Genomic DNA, 14,448 nt, shown 5'->3' with positions numbered 1-14,448 from the left:
AAGGGATTGTTGTTTTTGCATGTGCTGAGAACATTGCAAGCTGAAGAAAAATTTTTTTTTTTTTTTTTTGCATGAACATTTAACGGTATTCGGCAGTTCAAAGGAAAACTAACTTCAACACTTCAAGCTATTTCAGCCGTTGTCATGGCGAAGATAGGACTAAGCAGCGACATGGAAAAAAAGTCATTTACTGACGAGGGAAACATAGTGACATGCGTGAAGTTAAAGTTGGTAGCAAGACTTCAAACGATAGATGAATTACTTGGAATTATCTCCCTTGTATTTCAAAACGATTTACAAAATGATGTCAAGAGGTAGTGAACCATCGTTTAGTCATAAAATCTGATTTTTTTTTTAAATAAAACTACCTGATCAATTTATGACACTTTTGGAGTACGATAATTTTTTTTTCATCTTGGTTAAGTGGGGATGGGTGTGTAAAGAGATAACAATTGTTAAGTTCCCAGAGTTCTTACTGAATTGTTTGTTTATTCAGTATCGGTAAATGGCCTTTATAGTTGACAGATATTACTGAACCATTTGCAAACACATCCAAGTAATTCCAAATTGTAAGCATGTGAAACCCCTTTTGAGCACTTCCAGTTTGAAAGGTTATAATCATATCATTTAGTCAGTATATAAGATTTTGATACGATTCAACAGTAAAATTGAGCTAGTCACTAGCACACAACTGTGGATAGTCCCAAAATGCAGAGAGAAGGACTAGGTGAAAAGAACTTCTAAAAATGTGAGGTCTCTTCACCTCAGAGTTGGAGAAATGCCATTCATAAGGTTACAAAGCACTTTTAAAAACATATTGATATGGCTAAAAAACATGAAAGCAAACATTGAAGAGAGTTGTCCAGATCCTTGGAAAACGGTTCTTGTATTGCTGATAGCAATTTATGCTATGAATGGATTTGAAGATGTTTCCTCCTCCATCAATACATTGGGGGCTTCTTAGGCCTCCTTACCTACAAAGGGTATATAGTTGGCTTACCTCACTAAAATAGAAACGGTCAGGTCCCGCCAGAAAATAACTGTCTTTATCCATTTTCATATTTTCTTGGTGCACGACTGTGCATTTTCCGCAGACATTTTTGAATTCAACTGTCGTTTCTATAAAAGAGAAAAACAAAGTTTTTTTGTTTTTTTTAAGCTATTACAAAAACAAAAAAAAAAAAAAATCCAATTTTTCTACAGGATTTTTAAAAATCCTTTAATGGTCCACAATGAAGGGTCTCTACTGTCAAAGGATAGTTAACAACCACAAATAATAGCCCTTAATTATAGTCAATCATAAATGGAGAGTCAGGAGTGATAGTTATAGATGATCATGATAATTGATGAATGTATAGTCTTAAAGATTTTATCGGGGGGGGGGGGGGGTCCAGGTTTACTGATGAAACCGTTTAGAAAAAAAAAAAAAAAAAAAAAAAGAAGAAAAATATCACAAAATTGTCTACACCATATAATTTGAATTATTCAAGTTAATAGTCTCAGGTTTCTGAATTTTTTTAGATTGGTAATTTGGATTACAGTTTTTATCTCGGGTGTTATTTGGACGTTTTTTGCACTCTTTCCGTTTTATAAACACATCATACATTTTGACTTTTAATGACTAGTAGAAAAGAATCCCCCCCCCCAACAAACCATCTTCTATATATATATATAAAAGTGAAAATGTGTATGCATGTATGTTCGCTTTTTGTGTATGTCCGTGTATATCACGTCGAAATCATAACATCTATGAGTTACAAACGAGGGTCACCCGTCTATTTAATTTGCCCGATTTTGAAACGTTAAATATTCAACATTTTGGGATCGCCGCATATTGCTTTCGTTTTTCGGTATAAAAAAAGCGAAACTCGATTCGAATCCCTGGCCCACGGCCAGTGGTCTCTAGAAAGCGATTTAATGTTTAGTCAATGTCGGCTTACCGTCGTTATATCAGACGGTTGCTTTTATTTCGAGACGAGACACCCCCCTAATAAACGGGAGAGCTGTTTTTCCCCAAAGTTAGCTAAAAACCGGGTTATTGACCTCATTAAAAACTGTCCCACAGAAAATGTTAACTGCTGAATAGTGGATGTCGTCTGGACCGGTAGCTGTATCTTTACTTTTATGAATTGCATTTTTTAGTTCTGTTATAGTGAAAGAGATGTTATAGTATTCGTTATTGGATGTGAAGTTTTTCTTTTTCTGTGTTGTTTTTATATTTTTGGAATTTAGGGGAGTAGTGATGAGTTTTGGCTGAATTCATTTGTGATTATGTTTGCTATTTCTTTTTTGTCTATAATTTGTCTACCATTTGGTGTACTTATATTATTTATTGGTGTTCCAAGTTTTTTTCCAGTTATTTTTCTTATTATTTCCCATATTTTTTTTTTTTTTGATGGTGTGTTGTTCAATTTGGAAATATAGTTTTGCCAGGTTTCTTTTTTGCTTTTTTTATAATATAGCGTGCTTTTGCTCGTGCTTGTAGGTATTTTTGGAGGTTGGGTTTTGTAAGATGTTGTTTGAAGTGTTTTAGCAATATTTTCCTGTTGGTTAATGCTTCTTTACATTCTGTTGTGAACCATGGCGTTGATTTTGAGTGTGATTTAATGGAAGATTTTGGGATTGTCTTGATTGCTATTTCGTTTAGCATATTGGTGAAAGCTAACATAGGATTTGGTTTGTTAACTATTTCTTGGTTAATTAAGTTTGTACAAAGTTTGCTAAATTCAGTCCAGTTAGCTTTATAGATTTGCCATTTTGGTTTTGTTTCTTCTGTTGCAGGTTCTTGGGTTTTGAGAAAAATTGAGAAGTGATCGCTGGCGCACTGGTCATTATGTACCTCCCATTGGAAGTCCATAAATATTGTGAGGGAGCATAGTGTTAAGTCAATAGCTGATGTCGTTCCTGTGCCTGGGTGAAGGTATGTGTGTTTTTTGTCGTTTAATATAGCTATTTCGGGTGGTTCCAGTAATGATTCAATGATTTTCACAGTTTGGTTAATATTCTCACATCCCCACATTTTGTTATGGGCGTTGAAGTCCTCCATTAATATAAAAGTTATATCAGTTGTGTTTATCAGATCTTCAATTTCGGTTTTATTTAGTTTATGTTTAGGTGGAATGTAGATTGAATAAATAGTTATTGGCCGGTGGAGCGTAGCTTTAATTGCTATTGTTTGAAGGTTTGTTTGGAGTTGTAGTTTTATCTGTTTTGTTAGTGGTATCTGTTTTTTTATTATAATTGAGGTGCCACTTATCTGTTTGTGATCTATTTGTTCGGTTGTAAATGTGGTATCCTTTGAAGTTGATGGTGTCCGTTTCTTTTAGAAGAGTTTCCTATAGGCCAATTATGCTGGGGTTATATTGTGCTATTATATGTTTGATTTCTTCGTAGTTTGGTTTTATGCATCTGCAGTTCCACTGTATGATGTTTTTATTCATTTGCATAAATAAGTTGTTTTTCTTTGTTTTTTTTATGTTTGGTTTTTGTTTAGGTTTTTATATCTAGTATTCTCTTGATTTATTGTGTTTTTAGTGGTTTTTGTTTTGTGTTTACTTGAACTGCTTGGTCCTCAGTCTCCATTTTCTCCTCCTGGTCAGTTTTGTTTTTGGAGCTAGATTTATTTCTGTGACTCAATTTCAATTAATTCATATTTATTTTCGTTTAATATTATTTCTGTTTTTTGTTTGTTTTGGTTTTTGGAAAGAGGATTTGTGTTTTCCAGTTTCCAGATATTGTGTGTTTATCTTCTGCTTTTGTCCTTGTTCGTGATTTGGATCTTTCATGGTTTATTTGTGGTTTTTGTTGTTCGGGTTCTTTTTTGTTCTTTGGGACTTGTTTTAGATCATTTGACTGAGTTTTAGAAGATACTGGTATTTGTTTCTTGTTGTTTTCGTTTTGGTTAGTTTTTAAAGTTTCAATTAGATTTTTTGAGTTCGGAGATTAGTTTAAGTAGGTCTTGGTAGTGGGTTTGGTTTGTTTGGTTTGACATTTTTGTGATGTCTGCGTAAGTGTTTATTTTTTCTCGAGAGCTTGCTATTTTCCTTGCTTTAGGAAAGGATATGTTTAGTTTGTATTTTATTTCAGCTTTTTCTTTTTAAATTTTGCATATTTTAAAATATACTGGGAGGTTTTCTAGGCAATTTGGACATTGTTTCGTTTGGGCATTCACTTTCAGTATGGTTAGGTTCTTTTAAGCCACATTTTCCACATATTTTCTGTCCTTTGCATGTTTCTGTTATGTCCATATTTATGACCCTTGAAACATCTCAGATGGGCTAGTATATATTGTTCTACTTTTTCTATTGTATATCTGATTTTTATTTCTTTGGGAATTTTTGGTGTATTGAAGGTTAGTACGCAGGTTTTTGTAGGTATGGTTTGACCGTTCCTTTTTATGTTTATTCGAACATGATCGATTACTCCGTTTTCTTAGGGCATTTTCTATTTCTTCTGCTGTAGCCAAGGTTAATTCATGGCTTTTTATGACATCTTTTGATGTGTTTAATCTTTCATGGGCAAAACTTTTGCATTTATAGATATGGAATTTTTCTATCTCTAAGATGTTTTTTGCGTCTTTATAGTTGTCGACTGTGACAAGTAGATTGACATTTTTCATTTTTTTTTTTTTGTTGTTTTTGGGTTGCTGTTTTGAGACAGAATTTTTTCAATTAAGAATGGAGACAGATCGTTGATCTTTTTTCCTTCTAAGGTTTCGATTACTATGTATCTTGGGTATTTTTCTTTATCAATTATTTCATAGTTATATTCTTGCTCACTGTCTGAGTTGGTTATGTCAGGAGTGGGTTCTTTTCGATTTTGTTTTATTTTTTTGGTTTCTGGGTTTTTTGTTTGGGTTTATTATATCCATAGAAGTTTGTTTAGATTTTCATCTCTTTTGCTCCCCACCCTCCTCGGAGCCTGAAACTGGGAGATGTTAGGGGGGAAACCCATTCGCCCTTTCATCCCAGGGATACAAAAGAGATATACTCGATTGAGTTTGTTCCATCATTTCCTGTTTCCTCCTTTAGTTTCTTCTTTCCCAGTTTGATAGAAACATTGGTTAGGGAGCAGTTGTGTGGTTTTGTCTCATCAATTGATTGACCCTTGCCATCGCCTTCTAACACTTACCCGGTTTATCTATGTTTGTAGTAATAAGATGTTGTATTATCTTTAGATTAAATTTGTTTTTTTTTGTTTTTTTTTAAATGTTATAATTGACATTTTCAGTGTAAGTGTTAGGGCTGACTTGACTAGCCAATTCATCGGATCGGGCCTCTCCGATCACCCGTCTAGCCTAGTACAAGGCTAAAGTGGAGTGTTGCAACTGATACCTTTATTTTCCTAGGCATCAGTTGCTCAGCCACGAGGATACTTTTTCTAGGCATCACGGGTTGCCACCCACGGCCAACAGGTAGCCCCATTGAGGGACTTTTACCCTCTACAAGAGGGCAGTCGGCGTATTCTAATGCCCCACCGACAGAGCCAACCGGAAAGTAGGGAAAGAAAAAGAAAGGAGGGGGAGGGGAAAGGGTTGTTTTTATTTTTTGTAGAACATAATTAAGTTTTACAAAAGAGAATAGAAAACAAAAACAGAAATCGATGTAGGTGCATTTCGTCTCAGGAAGCCTATAGACAGCCTGATCTGGTAGCACCAGGATGCACGTGATAAAAATCAGCAGCAGCTGAAGGATAGCCGACTAGCAAAAGTATTAGCAGTAGCAGCCATTTTAGTACATATGCAAATTAAGCAAGTGTGCACGTGCTGACATCATGAGACAGTTTGATCATGGGAAAGAGGAGAAAAGGGGGAAAAAAAAAAAGGACACGTGGTCGAGCAAGAAGAGAAGTCGCATGCCAGGGAAGTCGAGGACAAGAAAGCACTGGCTAGTGCCAACATGGAGTGGCAAAGAGAGACTTTTAAAAAAGCACATGTTAAATAGCAGTGCATTATAAAACGTGTGCTAAAAAGACATTCGAAAGATAATGAAATGCATTATTGTTGACAGAACCACGAATAAACGCATTTCATTTGCACTTTAAAAAAAAAAAAAAAAAATGCAGAGTTGGATTTTTATTTATTTATTTTTTTTGTTTGTTCCTTTGCAACGAAGCCTCAAACATGCGGGTTCAAGTGGTTGAAATGTAATGACAGTTAAAAAGTAACGGCCACGTTACAATTGAACATTCAACCTCCAGAAGTCACTTCGAACTGATTGTTAACCATTAGGCCATGCATTCAGGTGAACAATTTTAATGTGAATTTTGAAAGCTTTAAATTAAATCTTATTTAAATGTGAAGTATTATTACTTATTGCTATAGAATTACATTTTTATGCACCTCAAAAATTTGAATACCAGCAATGAGAACTAGTCCAAATGATATATATTATCAATCCTTATCTCAAAAATTTCAAAGCAAAACCGTCTTAAAACAGATATTTAAGATTATTAGAAACTTTTATGAAATTGAGTCCAGTTACAGCAAAGAAATATTAGAAACCTGGTGGCTGTGCAACTATAGAACCCAAATTACTACTAAATGAAAAAATTTGAGCAATTAAGTTATTAACTCCTAAATCATATTTTTAAATGTTCTATGCTCAATGATTCAACGATGCAATTCTACAGATTTAAAATTTTTGGAATTGAAGTCAAAACTCTTGCATTGAAGGAGTTTTTTTTAGAATCAACTTTTGTCCATTTTTAAAACTTTATCAAAATAAAAATATAGAAACAAAATCTAACCTTCAGAACTCCAATACAACATGTTGAGATCAGCTTGATAAGAAGCCACCTGACCCTTGTGAGTATCCTCAGGCCTTAAAAAAAATAAAAAAATTATAAATTTAATTTTTTTTTTTAATTGATTTTTTTCAAACAGATATATTAAGTTGACAAGAAAGTTCTTGTGAAATTTGGATTTCAAATGACGTATTTTCAAACAAGTTTTCGTTATAATACCTTTACTTTATATATCGTTTTAAAGAGTGTCTCTCGCTCAATCTAATCATTTAAATTACAATCATTTTTAAACAACTGTCTTCTTTTCAGAACGTTTGAATACAAGATTGGAAAAAAAAATGCAAATTCACATAATTTTCTTATTTCAATTCAAGCTTAACTGAAAAGCTGCTGAAACAACTCGCAATATCAACGAAGTATTTGGCCCAGGAACCACTATTGAATGCACAGCACAATGGTGGTTTAAGAAATTTTGTGGCAGCGATGAGAGTTTTGAAGATGATAAGCATAGTGGTCGCCCATCAAATTTTGACAACGATCAAAGCCTTAGTCGAAGCCAATCCACACACAACTGTCAGAGAACTTGCTTCTAAATTAGATGTAACATACACGATGATTTCCAACCACTTGAGAGATTGGAAAGACAAAAAAACATGAATTGAACAACAAAAAGAAACCCCATTATGAAGTGTCATCTCTTCTTTTTACACAAGAACAACCGGTTTCTCGACCAGGTTGTGATTTGTGATCAAATGTGGACTCTTTACTACAATCGGTGATGCTCAGCTCAATAGTTAGATGCTGATGAAGCTCAACGACACTTCCCAAAGCCAGAGTTGCACCAAAAGAAGGTCATGCTGACTATTTGAAGGTCCGCGACCGGTCTCATCCAATAATTTTTGGAATGCAGATGAAACCATTATGACAAAGAAGCATTGTCAACAAATGGATGAAATGCATCAGAAACTTCAACAATAATAAAAGACCCAATTCTCCTCTATGACAATGCCCAACCACAAGTTGCTAAACTGACACTGTAGAAATTGAACAAATTGGACTACGAAACTGTCTCATCTGTCATACTCTCCTGACTTCTCACCTATCGACTATCACTTTTTCAAGCATCTCAAACTTTCCTGTGTGAGTAATGCTTCAAAAACGCTTTCAGCAACCTCATCAGCACAAAAACACAAGATTTTTACATTATTGGCAAATATACACTTGTTTTGCATCGGCAAAAGTGTATTCATTCTGATGATACTTATTTCGATCAAGTAAAAGGTATTATAACGAAAGCTTATTTGAAAATACATCATCTGAAATCAAAATTAAAAATTCACCAAAAACTTTCTTCCCAACCTAACATATATGTGAGGTCAATTTAATCTTACTCATTACACATTTGAGTTTTTTTTTGTTTTTTTTTAATCGGTTCAATTCAAAATCCTAAATAAAAATAGATGAATCACCTGTAAAATTTGGTCAGTCGAATCTTGATATCTGTAAGGTCCATCAGACGACTGTTGGACACTTTACGGCAAAAAATCTGAGTAATACGACCTATGTGGAAAGGTTTTGGTACAAACACGTTCGAGCCTTTGATGTAATCTGAAGATTTCCGATAGGCCTCGCTGTACAAGTCTTCATCAAGCTGAAATGAAAATTAATAAAATACTAACCAGTACAAACATGCAATGAAAATTTTTTAAAAGGTTATTAAAGTGTATTTAAAGTAGGATGTTGGATGCGTGAACCCAAATGCTAAATGCAAACAGTCTAAAATTTTAAACATCTGACTGACCTAAGATTTTTTTTCATTAGTAATAATTTATACATATTTGCATATATCCGGCATAGTCCGGAATGCAGTTAAGTCATTTCAGTTTTTACATTTATTTATCTACACATTTTTTTTTAAATGATACAGAAAGAAATAAAATTTTAGTTATAAATTCTGCAGTAAAATTATTGGAGTTATTCCCCTTGCTAATTGCTTTTTATTTAATGTTTTTATAGGTTATACAGTTGGGACTACATAATTTTTTAAATGAAGTATAGTGAAGCATGTTATTAGGGTTATGACAAGAGAATATTCTTATTGTTTTAACTCTCGAGTACATATCCGAGTTAATCAATCGAGAACCACATCACTATCTAAAAACATGATATTAACTGATATATATTCAATTCAAAATAATGAAAAGAATATGCTTTTGTCATAGCTCTAGTTATTAGTCAATAACATGGTGTAACGATAACAAATGAAAATTGGTACTATAGGAATTGATAGTTGAAAATTCATGGAATTCATATTATTGGGTGTTTTTTTAATAAATACATGTGATGTTTAGTCTACCCAATCAGATTCTTTGTTATCCCCTCCCACAGATTATTAGCCAATGGCAGGGCTTCTCTCAAACAAAGGTTCTGCTGACTTACTTCCTCTTCCTTTGTTCAGTTTTGAATATGGGAGACTAATGTACATATATATATTAGAAGAATAACTGTCCTGAAATGGGTAAAATTAATTCCCCAAACAGAAACAGTTTGGCACTAATTTTATGCTTTGTTGCAAAGATTAAAATAAAGATATACGAAATATAGAATCCTTAATATATCAAAATCTATTAGATGATTTTGATTTTATAAAATACATAAAATTTAAAGTTTATGCTTAAAGAGTATTAAGAAACTGAAATGTAATCATGTTTAATTGGTGTCTAATGACTATGAATTAAATTTAATGCTAATCTGAAATATTTGAACTTTTAAATTGGAAATTGTGTCCATATTATTCTGTGAATCTTTTTAAAATATGCCAAAGAAACTGAAATTTGTGGAATATTTCCTAAATGTCTTATATTTATCATTAAAAGTTCACAAACCCAGAAGTATAAGAATTGGAAGCATTTTTATGATTAAAGAATCAAGGCATAAATAAAATGGAGTTCATTGATTGTGTTAACAAGCTGAGCAAGCAGGGTCCCCCTCCAGGAGTCAACAATTTGAGGGCAATTTTACCGCTATAATTCCCCCCACAGATTGGGGGGGGGGGGGGTTCACTAAAGTTATCCCAAAAAATTCATTCTGGCAAAAATTTACTTTCACCATGACTAATGCTTGTGCAAAATTTTAAAAACATCCATGGCATGGTTATTGAGAAAAGGGCAAATAAATGAGCAGGAGTGAATTATTAGGTCCAATCCCTCCTTTATCGTGGGACCAATAAACATCTTAAAAAAGTGTTGAAAATTTTGTAATCAATTTATTCTAGATCAAATTGCTTATTTGGAATATCAATCAAATTTAAATAAGCAACTTGCTCTGCCCTACCCTGTATAAAGATTCCATCTATAAATTGAGAACAAAAGATTCAACATTATGGACACATTGTGTAGAGTATAAATATTATATTTGTGTATGTGTGATGTGTATATTGACAAAATTTACGTACCTCTCGTTTTTCATATTTTGGTTTTTTGGTTGGAACATGTTTGACATTGAATGAGTAAGCGCTCGGGTCAACATAACAGCAATCACCTATTTTGTACTCAACATTGTCACGTGTCACAGATTTGTAGTATGTTACGTTTGAATCTTCGGTTTTACCATCTATGGATTCACCAAGACAAGGAGTCTCTTTCTGTCACAGAAATAAACAAATACATAAATTATAAAAAAGAAAGGGGAAAGAGAAAAAAGGAGAAAATACAGGAGAGAAAAAAAGGAGAAAATACAGGAGAGAAAAAAAGGAGAAAATACAGGAGAGAAAAAAAGGAGAAAAAGACGAAAGGAGAACAAAAAGAAAAAAGGAAAGAAAAAAGAAAAAGAAAAGGAAAAGAAAAAAGGAAACAAAAAAGAAAAGAGTGCTTCTGTATAATAAAAACGAAAAAAATCTTAAATTTCAACTAAAACAAATGGTACGTATGTAATCATCAAATAATTATGGAAAATGGTAAGGTAGAAAATGAATTATTTGTGAAAAATAGTTTGATAAAGTTACATGCTGGGTTGGACATATTGGATCACGTGGTTAAGCCAAAGGGGAACTCAGTTAAAGCAAACAGAATTTATTCAGAAAACAATAAACAAACATATATACATAATCTGTGAACTTTTTTTAAAATAACTTTTTTTTTTAAACTGGTTACAAACCTTTTCGAAATTAGTTTTCTGATATTGGCATAAGGTTTCCGAGAAATTGAAAATTTAATTACGAGGGGTGTACAATAAGTAATGCCTCTGACCCACTTCTAGTTATCTGATCTAGCTGAAATTTTGCATGTGCAAGGATGTATATCTCTACGAGTTATGTGGCAAATTACAGCTCTGAACTAATTGTGGTTTCTGTTTTATAGGTGCTTGAACGGAGTCAGGTGTGAAATGGAGCCTGTTGATCCGGTTTTTATATTTGAAAGGACACACACCACAGGAGACTTTTCATGAAATGAAAGAAACTTATGGTGATAATGCCCCATCATATGACCTTGTAAAACGCTGACATCGTGAATTCAAACATGGCCGGAAGTCTGTGGAAACAGCTCCCAGACCTGGTCGCCTCCCCCTTCTGCCATAGATGAGGCATCTGTCCGTCAAGTTGAGGTTGCTATTTTGGAAGATTGGTGCATTACTATTCGACAAATAGCCCAAAATGTCAAGATTAGTACAGGGTCTGTGGAAACTATCATTCATGACCATTTGCATATGCATAAGGTGTCTGCCAGATGGATTCCCAGGTTGCTCACACCATTCCAGAAGCTAGAACGCGTTGAGTGCTCGAGGATGAATTTGGAGATGTGCAAAGAAGATGAGTCAAAGTTTTTCAAAAGACTGATTACACAGGATGAAACCTGGGTCCATCACTATGATCAAGAGACCAAAGCTCAATCAATGCAGTGGAAGCACTTGGACTCACCACCTCCAAAGAAGGCAAGGGTGCAGCCCTCCGCTGGCAAGGTCATGCTCACAGTCTTCTGGGACCAGGAGTAGTGATAACAGATTTCCTGGCAAAGGGTAGCACAATTACAGGAGCCTATTATGCTTCACCTTTGAGGAAATTAAGGGAAGCTATCAAAATCAAGAAGCGGGGCAAGATCAGCAAAGGTACCCTCCTCCTGCAGGACAATTCATTCTTATCACCTGTAAGTTTTCTTGGTTTGACAAATATTTCAGAGTTTGAAAACCGGTTTCTTTAAACAGATATAGTTGAAATAAACTAATTTGCACTGTTTCATGTTTTTTATTAATTTATATAAAAAAAAAAAAAATACTTAGATTTTTATGTTGAAACTTTCAACTGAAGTCATAGAGGCTAACCTCTAATTTTTTTTTTATACCAAATGTTTGTACAATGGAGCAGGCTAACCTACTCCAATGCACATGGATTTTTATTCGGATTTGTCCAGTGTTAACAGCATTTATCCTCTTGTAATATCATTATACTCAGTTCAAACTCTTTTTACATGCTAGCATGTACCCACTAGAACTGATGACATAACAGATAAAGTGCTAAGTAATAAATTCTGAATGACAGTTCTTTAGAAGTTTCAATCTTCAAGGCAGACATAACAATGCATTAAATTACTTAAGACTTCTACTTGGTCATGGCTGAAAAAATGAAAGCAAGCGCCCAACCATGGATCAAATAAAGAGTTTGCAAAACTATTTTTGGTTAATTATTTTAAAATTAATTTTCCAAAAATTAAAATCTTAAAACTGTTTTTAAGTTTTTTTATTAAGAAAATTATTTTTAAAAATATGAAACTATAATCTCATTGTTGCTGAGAGTGTTGTTTGTTTTTGTGTTGTGCTTTAAATAAACATGGATATTTTTTTTTTTTTTTTTTTTTTTTTTTTAAATCAAAGTAATTTTTTTTCTTTTAATAATTTTTATTTCAATTTTATTTAAAAGGGAAAAAAAAAAAGATCATTTACTGAATTAATTTTAAAAATATAAAGAAAAAACTGACTATATAACAACGGAGATGCCGAAACCAATCCCATAAAACAAACCAAACCTATTGTAATGGTCAGATTCAACTGAATTACAAATAATGCAAGAAATCAGAATAAATTCAACAAAGTTGCACAGAATTATTCACTTTGAAATCCTAAATAATTTCATGTGATGCTCCCACCCTTTGTAAGTTTTGTTTTGGGTTTTGTCTGACCTTACCTTTCGAAGCATTTCTAGTCGATTACAACTAGCGCAGAATTTGTGTATGTTCTGGTCAGTTTGTTTTTCATCTTCTGGAATGTCTTCAAACCTTGCCAAGTTAGGGTCATACCTTTTCAAAAGGAAAGAGAAAAGAAAATTGCAATGGAATGAAAAAGTATGACTGCTGTTGTCATTTTTAAAGTCAAAGAATATACAAGTTTTGTTTAAAAAATAGCATTTTCACTCGATCGACAGATAATAAAATGTTTAAGTGGGTTACATTCATCAGCTCGCCCCATAAGTTTTGTCAAAATTTTTTAATCTTGTGCCAGACTTCATAACTACATAATACGTTTAAGAATATTTTAGTTAGGGTACCCGGCTTTGCCCAGGTGTTTGGAGGTGTGTGTGTGTTAAAAAAAAAAAAAAAAAAAAAACGTTGGCCGGGTGTTTGGAGGTGTAAAAGAAAAATAAAGTTTTAGTAGGAAGGTAGGATTGAACCCCGAAGCCTTGACGTGAAGATGGAAACGAAAGGGAAAAAAAGCCAGCCACCTAACCATCTCGGTTAAATTAAGGTTTATAAAGTGAAATATACAGGTGCGAGGAAGTGGCGTGATGTTTGACCTAGTTTTGCGCAGCAAGCCAATTACTGTTTCCTCCGCTTTTTGCTTTTCGAAGACGCGGCGAGCTGGTAAAAGTCGGGCAAATTAAGTATACACGCGGACCCCGTTCTTAAGTCATAGATTACGATTTAGACGTGATTATAAAGTTTTAAGAATGAGCGACCCCTCCTCCCCCAAAAAAAAGGCCGACGAGAAAAAGCCTTTTGCAGACATACACAAAAAGTGAACATACATACATTTTGGCTTTTATATATATAGATTAACCAATTCTAACCTTGGCTGTACATGTTGGTACTGTCAAGAAAATAGAAGAGAAAAGGAGAATGCTAAAAACTTTGAAGAAATCTATTAGAGTAGAAATCATTCCAGCATCTAAGCACCTTAACAGTGAAGGGGTGGGATTTTGCTGATTCAGTAAACCTCTTCCACGTCAAGATAAAAAACATACTTACCATTTCTGACAAAAGAATGTTTTGCCATCATCATGTTCAATAACACTGTCTGAATCAGGATTGTCGATGCCACCCAACATTGACCAATTATCTGGAACTGTCTTATAGATAACCTACAGAGAAATTTTAAAAGATCAAAGTTAGATGATACTGTTGTATTAAAATTGTTTCCCTGAGACTATTTTCTTATATCTACTTTAATGAGACAAAATAGATGCTAAAATATTACTTAGTTCTGAAATTGGGTCATGTCTGGAAAAAAATTGTTTTAATTCTTCTAACATCAATAAGCAGCAGCTCACTGAAGTCTTAGTATCATTTTTAGACAAGTTGGCAACAATTTTTTTTTTCGTGCAAGTGACTTGTAAGCAAGTTGAGAAGCAATCAAAAAAATATGCGGTCACCTTTGATGACTTGGATATGCTAGGAAGTACAATTAACAGCAAACGTCAAGAAAGATTCAATCACAACT

The 14,448-nt window shown here is 33.6% G+C and overlaps 1 protein-coding gene across 3 annotated transcripts in view; it reads right to left on the bottom strand.

The window, feature by feature from the left end:
- The window catches only part of LOC145239845 (DNA (cytosine-5)-methyltransferase 1-like), a 109,424-nt gene that overhangs the window by 26,873 nt on the left and 68,103 nt on the right, over window positions 1-14,448 (bottom strand). For all 3 annotated transcript variants that reach the window (XM_080103394.1, XM_080103396.1, XM_080103395.1), the window contains exons 22-27: window positions 13,977-14,089; window positions 12,920-13,031; window positions 10,199-10,387; window positions 8,214-8,395; window positions 6,748-6,821; window positions 1,001-1,119 (exon numbers count right to left, since the gene is read on the bottom strand). In XM_080103394.1, the coding sequence (XP_079959520.1) occupies window positions 1,001-1,119; window positions 6,748-6,821; window positions 8,214-8,395; window positions 10,199-10,387; window positions 12,920-13,031; window positions 13,977-14,089 (789 nt within the window). The remainder of the gene's footprint in view (window positions 1-1,000; window positions 1,120-6,747; window positions 6,822-8,213; window positions 8,396-10,198; window positions 10,388-12,919; window positions 13,032-13,976; window positions 14,090-14,448) is intronic.

Source organism: Euprymna scolopes, chromosome 19 (assembly GCF_053919585.1).
Source record: "Euprymna scolopes isolate OS-2025 chromosome 19, ASM5391958v1, whole genome shotgun sequence".
In the NCBI taxonomy this organism is placed as follows: Eukaryota; Metazoa; Mollusca; class Cephalopoda; order Sepiida; family Sepiolidae; genus Euprymna; species Euprymna scolopes.
The sequence above is the reverse complement of the archived record's forward strand: the minus strand, read 5'-3'. Positions and strand labels throughout refer to the sequence as shown.